General features: G+C 40.0%; 1 protein-coding gene across 3 annotated transcripts in view; it reads left to right on the plus strand.

The window, feature by feature from the left end:
• The window catches only part of LOC106744645 (longitudinals lacking protein), a 47,291-nt gene extending 40,854 nt beyond the window's left edge, over positions 1-6,437 (plus strand). For all 3 annotated transcript variants that reach the window (XM_014619564.1, XM_014619566.1, XM_014619567.1), the window contains exons 7-8: positions 3,890-4,396; positions 5,944-6,437. In XM_014619564.1, coding sequence (XP_014475050.1) covers positions 3,890-4,396; positions 5,944-6,218 — 782 coding nt within the window. In that variant the 3' untranslated portion in view covers positions 6,219-6,437. The remainder of the gene's footprint in view (positions 1-3,889; positions 4,397-5,943) is intronic.
• The last annotated feature ends 619 nt before the right edge of the window (positions 6,438-7,056 follow it).

Raw genomic sequence — 7,056 nt, forward strand, 5'->3', positions numbered from 1 at the left:
GAATCATTCCAGATCACAGGTGATTCGAGAATCGGAATTTTCTCACCGGACACACTTTTATAACTCGCAAGCCTACATAATAAATAAACGGTTGTTTTCATCCCGATCCCGAGGAGGTTCTCTTAATACCGTCGTGATTATTGCATCCGCTCTCATCCAACGAGTGAAACGCCGTCGACTGACGGGCCGATAAATCGTGTTGCAGAGTTGGAGCTAGGCGCGAACAATCCGACACGTGGCGAAGGCGCCAAGCGAAAGTACAGGTGCAAGTACTGCGGCAAGGGCTTCACGCGGTCCGGCCATTTGAAGAGTCACCAGAAAAGCTCCTGCTACTGGAACCCGCGCTCCACCTGCCACCAGTTGCAGAAGATCAGGCCGTTCTCCTGCACGCAGTGCGGCGCTTGCTACGCCAAGCAGTCGCATCTCATCTTCCACGTGAGGCACGAGTGCGGTCGTACGCAGAAGTGCAACGTCTGCGGCAAGACCTTCCTGCACAGCAGCAGCCTGCGCAGGCATCGTCAGAGAGCCTCGTGTCACCCCCAGCTCTGTTAATGCGCGCATTCCACGGACTTTGCAACTGCGTCTTTCCAAGCTCCCGCTTGAAAAAACCGGAGCTTTCGAAAACGGTTCGCGCAGTTACCTTCCTCGTCGTTAGTATCTGAGGGGACATCATGTTTCAACATGCCGCGCTTCTGAGGCGGCAAACTCTAGAGACCGAACTGTAGAAACTGCGAAGTTCTCGTGTTAGCAAGCGCGCCGTCGAGTAGTGTTGTCAACCGAGTCATTCAGTAACTGAGTAGACACGGCTAATTTCAGACGTTATTATTATCTGATATCGTAGGAAAAATTAATAATTTGTAATAATGTCTGAAATTAGCCGTGTCTACTCAGTTACTGAAAGACTCGGGTGCACGGATAGTCGGAATTGACAGAGCACTACCGTCGCGAGCTGAAGAATTTCTGATCTGAGCGAATCAAGTTTCTCGAAGATGTTTCCCGATGTTTCTTTTCTGTAGAAACGTTGCCTTCGCCGATTAGTTTTAACTCGAACCAACTCGTTTTTAATGGAAATTTTAATAACGGTTCGATAGTTAACGTATTGAATACTGTAAATCGATCAGTTGCGACAAATGAATTTTGTTGGAATTTAAGTAGGAAAACATGACTCTACGCCGGTCGCGAAACCGGGACGAGAGATAAATGGAATCCTCCCGGAGTCATTCGTACTCTCTGTAAAAGAATCTTCATGATCTTTCGTGGTCGAGGATATCACGCGTAATGTCGACGTTCTCCGGAACGTCGAGCCTTTCCACCGAGTAGTCTTTCTGTCGACAGACTAAGGTCTAATGGACTCTCGAAACTGCGCGTATTGTCCATAAAGTAATCGAAGTACCAAATCAAAGGATTAATTGTGATACGTTACGACGAAAATGTACATAAATTATACTCGAATATTTGTGAAGCGAAGATCGTGATTTTATTTTCGACCCCACTTAAAGAAACGTCCAAACTTTCACGGCAGTGTATAGTCGGCATCATGTATACTATACCATTCTCTAGATGGAAAGTTGTACGATTTTCGCATAATGTGTACGAATTGAAAATTGCAAAAGTAATTAATTACAAAGGAACTCGGGATAAAACGAGAACGTTGGGAGAAAGGCTTAATAAAAATGAAACAATCTCAATTGAAATTTTTATTACAATTTTTTTCTATATTTTTTTATATAATCAACATTAATTAAACTTTAACGTTATATGACCAAATTGAGACTAAAAGAAATAAAGAATAGAAAAAACCTATAAAAAAAATTCGGTCTTCATCTTACTCTGGGATAAGATGAAATAATGTTGAGGATAAGATGAAATGATTGAAGATAATATGATTTCGGTCCTTTTATTGACACGTAAATCATGAATAAATATTATTGTTTTTTCCTTTTATGTCAAACCCTACACAAGATTCGCGTGTTCAATGCTGATAAATTTGACCAGCTACACAGTTTTCCACAGACTGAGCACAGACCTCTACATACATGCACTAAATAACATCGACAAAGCGACACAAAATTATTTAAAAATGTGATATCTGGCAATAATGAAAATTATTAAAATAATATAAGAACATCTTCATTTTGCCTCATTCAGTTGATTCCTTCTTGCCCCGAGCGGTAGATGTGAAACTACGTATGTTTTGTAGAATAATAACGGAATTGAATTGATACAAATACTAATCTACGATAAAATATAACATGTTACATGTGGTTTACTTACCTCTTTTAGTATCGTACTACGAATACAAGTTATCTGACACGGCATCAAACAATTTATAAAATTACATCAGGCTTATTGGTTTTTGCAAACTCGTTCGGACTTGCGACATGTATAGCTCCTGCTATTGTTCTTTACAGATAAACACGTTGACTCGCCTCTCTCTCTTCTACGTGCAAGTCTATAGTTATTTCTATGTAACGTTTTTTATCTTATTCCGCGACTCCGTCTTGTCCCCGGGTTTCCCTAATGGTAGAGGGTTACAATGGCTCTAATTATGACGATTTCGACCTATGCGTACATGTGACCGACGAAAAATTTTGTAACGTTAAAAAAGTTTCAATTTAGGAAATGATACAGCGAAATGATGCAACGTTAAAAAAGTTTCAATTTAGGAAATGATACAGCGTACATGACTGTACGTATAGTTCCATTATGTCGCGTTTTCATCCAGTGTTCGACGTAGTTTTTCGCCCCTTTGGACATCGCTTCCGAATCGTTCCTTCTTCGTTGTCGTATCCTGTCGGCTCGTATAAGCGATTCGGTAACTTGCGATATTCACGACCTATCCGACGGCATCCTTGCTGATTTTTCCTCTATTTTCAGATTCGTTGTTCCTAACCAGACAGAGCGACGCGATGTTTATTCGACAGCGGAGATTGATGAGATGGATGAGCGTGACGGGCCACGCGAGAGAGGAAATATATTAATTTATGTGCGAATTTTTCTTCATAGCTAAACAATCATATTCGAACCATTCGTTCTGAGTTTTTCATGTTTTCTTTTTTTTTTACAAATATTTTCCACGCCCTTTTTCCTGCTCTCCCTCATAGCACGTTTTTTGTGACGACAATACGCACATGACGCCCGTTGCGCGAATTTACACATTACTAAACAATGGCAAACCGTTCCGACAGGGACCGTTTTGCATTTTCTTAGAAACCACGTAATTGTTGATCTTACGTCTCCTTCTCATATTCCATTATCCGTTACTGCTTGCGACTAGGATGGGCTTGCATGCGGCTTTTGTTCTTATCTCACGCGTGTTTTATTTCTTCTTTCTTTTTTCCACTTGAGTTAACACAACGTTGACCAGCTGCGAGAGTCTCTTTCCATGTAATATGTAATATTACTATATTGCTAAATTAGAGAGAAGTGTCCTGTCTTGGAACTACGGTGTGGACATAATATCAGGGAACATGTATTTTCCTCTCTTTCTGAGCGTATTGTGAACGTAATGCGCATGCGTGGATTAGATTGATCGCGTCTCCGCTAATAGAAAATTAAAATATATTTTAATATATATGTATATATATATATATTAAATTATTATATATATATATATATCATCATCATCTGATCGCCGCGTTTGCGCACTACGGTCAAAATACACGTATCGGACATCGTCTGTCCTTCGGTTCTGAGATGACTCTNGTCAAAATACACGTATCGGACATCGTCTGTCCTTCGGTTCTGAGATGACTCTTACAGGCAGCATAAGGCGGCTATAGCAATATAGTAGTATTACATATATGGTCCCTCCCGTCTGTATCTAACCTTGTCCATCAGCTTCGCCGTCGTTTCCCGCCTAAAACGTACGTTCGCCATTGTGTTACAGAAGAATCGTGGAGTAAAAGAACGAGCAAACGCACGAGGGGGGTACCAGAAGAAGGAAGGGAAGAAGGAGCAGCGGGAGAAAGCAGCGGTAATCTCGTTAATGATAAATCTGTCATGATGAACACCGCGCAAACGAAGAAGAGGGGCATGATATCCACAGACGTCCCGGAGACGAGGAAAGGAAAGCCTAAACCTTCAACGAGTACCGCGGGAACGAAGACGCGAGATTGCCAGCCTTCGACGAGTAGCGGGGGAATGAAGAGACGAGACAAGTCCCAGCCTTCGACGAGTACCAAGCAGACCGAGATCATTTCTCTGAGTGACAGCACCGATGCCAGCGATAACGAGAACTCCTGGATGAACTCGAAGGACGTCGCGCGCAACCAAAAGGCCCAGATACACAAGTGCCAGTTCTGCAGCGACCTTTTCGAGCATCGCGGCAGTCTGGTCAGGCATATGACGATTACCTGCCTGTCGAATCCGCAATCGAAGGCCAATATAAATCGTGGTTTGTACAGATGCGATCAGTGCGGTCGCAACTACAGAGAATCGAAAAGTCTGCGCTATCATCAGAGGCATGAGTGTCAGAAATTGGTCACGTGTAAGGATTGCTTCACGACCATGAAAGGAAGTTTCGTGCCGGATCGTCACAAGCGGTTTTTCTGTGTGAACAAAAAACGCGATCATAGTCGTAATATAAAGCAGGAGAAAGAAGAACCGCTGGATGAACTCTTCGTGGACGATACCAGCGACGATTTCGATTAGATCGAGAACGAAGCGTCTCTTCTATCTTGTCTGTTTTCGTCCCGCGGCGATTAACGTTTGATCGGAAGGATATTCATTTTGATTTGATCTTCATTATTTATCCTTTTTTCTTTCTTTCTTTCGATTAAGTTGCGAAATATCACCATTCTAAGTTTCTAAGAGGAAGCAAGATTAATATCATTTTTGTTCGACCCCCGCGTGTCCCTTGATTTTGTCAGTTCAACGATCAATAACGCGATGGTCTTTGTTTCTCCCTGATGCAGTGGAAAAATTCTTATATGCGAAACATTCAATTTTATTTGGCGTGGTTCTATATAAATTACCAAGTTTTGTTGTGGATATTCGGTGTGTTTCAATGTGTCGCTTGATCAGTGAATATTGCATATTGCCCGCGATTAAATTTTATTTTCAACAATATTATGGATATGATATAATAAATATATACGTAGGAAGAAACACAAGCGATTTCATCCAGATTGTGCTTTAGCGTTGTATTACGTCATTATAATTTTGGTTTGTGCATGTTATTTATTTTCTATTGGTTTTCTACTTTGCGTATAATTTTTATTATTTCGTTTTTTTATGCGTGCCAATAATTGAAATTTTTGTGTACACTTCCATGTACGATCTTGTGTAAAGGGTCGTGAGTAAAATTCCAATACATTTCGTTAGTTTCATCATAGTGATTTTTATGCGTGCATCATACAAAGAAATTCGTTATATTGATAACGATAGAAGACCGGAGACGTATATGTCGATTTTACAGTATTATCAGCATTTGTCAGGTTACACAAGGTTAGATGCATTTAAAAATCGAATATTATGTCGTTGAATCGTGTATACCCGACGCTTAGTATATTCGGTGTAGATTTTTTCTTAATAGAAATTTAATGGCGATTTCGGAGATATTATTATCGTCTGTCGGCGAATGAGCTGTATGATAATGTAAACAGATAATAAAATTTTATTTTAATTTGATGAAGATTCCTTCTTTATCTTTTGTTCTTTTATCTGTTTATCTTTTGTTAAGAATAGTACTCGTCAAATTGTGTGCTTGTAATCGCCCGATAAATTTTTATTAAGGAAAGATCATCCCGAGTTATTTAACGAATAAATTAATTACATTTAAGGTGTACGTATCACGTAAACTTCTACTTTTATTCGCCCGTGATTCCTCTGTTCTTCTTCTAACGATCAAGTCATTATATCGAACATGTAAGCTCTCTGCCTTCTTTCTCTCTGTTACCGTCAACCTCGGTTGACCAATACTCTTGTTTCTCTCCGTTCCAGGCACCGAGCTGATGAAGGTGACAGTCTATACCTACAGGTGCAAACGATGCAATCTCGATTTCTCCACCGAGCAGTCTCTGCGGCAGCATCGATCGCAGCATCACGGTGCGCGAGAAAGAGCGCGCCCGAACGCACGATGGAACGTGGAGACTATCCTATCCTTTCCTACGTACAATTGTCCGCATTGTGACGTGAGTTACACGAAACCCGGTAACTTGAAGAGACACCTGTTGTTCGGCTGCGGCCGTGATCCCAACTTTCGAATGATGAGATAAACATTCTCATTATCGAGTCTTCGATATTTAACGGTATTGCAAGTATTTTTCAAACGTGATTGATTTTTCCAGTCATAGTTGACCAACGTTTTTCGAAAGAATGCGGATATTTCGTACGTACATAATTATATTACATTTGTCATCATTTCGAATGAATACGGAATATATATGTAAAATCCAATTGATATTACTATTTCTAAATAAACTTATAATCGATGGTTTAGCTTTAATTATTTTTGTATATCTTTATCGTATATTGATATATTAATAAATATTATTTATTAGAACTAACGATGTGTTTATATACATATGGCATCCCGTCATTAAATGCGGCACATATGCAGGCTTTTATTTTTCAACTTATAAAATTTTATATATCGTGATTCGACAACCCTGAGCTATCCGTTACACGTTAGCAGTCATCAAGCTGGAAGGATTCCGAACTTTTCGACTTAAATTGAGATTGGACGATCGGGTGCTGTGACTTACGTCAACTCGGAAGAGAAAGCGTAGCTGTGTATTCCAAATTTTTCGTGCTCTTTTGTTCCTACATGATCGTGTTGAATGACTATAAATAATTTTCTTGCAGTAATTATATGTGCGTCTCACCGACGGTCATCAACGCTGATTAACGCACGAGACCGACTGTCGAAAGAGTCACAGCTTAATGTATAAGTTATTTTTACAACGTAAAAGCACAATAAAGCTTAGTAGAAACGGTCTGATGTTGATATGTGAAAAACACGTTTTATTTCTAATAATTTTGGAATTAATACGAAATATGTGTGTATTTCTCTCTCTCTCTCTCTCTCTCTCTCTCTCTCTATATATATATATA

This window comes from Dinoponera quadriceps, unplaced genomic scaffold (genome assembly GCF_001313825.1).
Source record: "Dinoponera quadriceps isolate SergipeBrazil2010 unplaced genomic scaffold, ASM131382v1 scaffold1492, whole genome shotgun sequence".
NCBI lineage: Eukaryota > Metazoa > Arthropoda > Insecta > Hymenoptera > Formicidae > Dinoponera > Dinoponera quadriceps.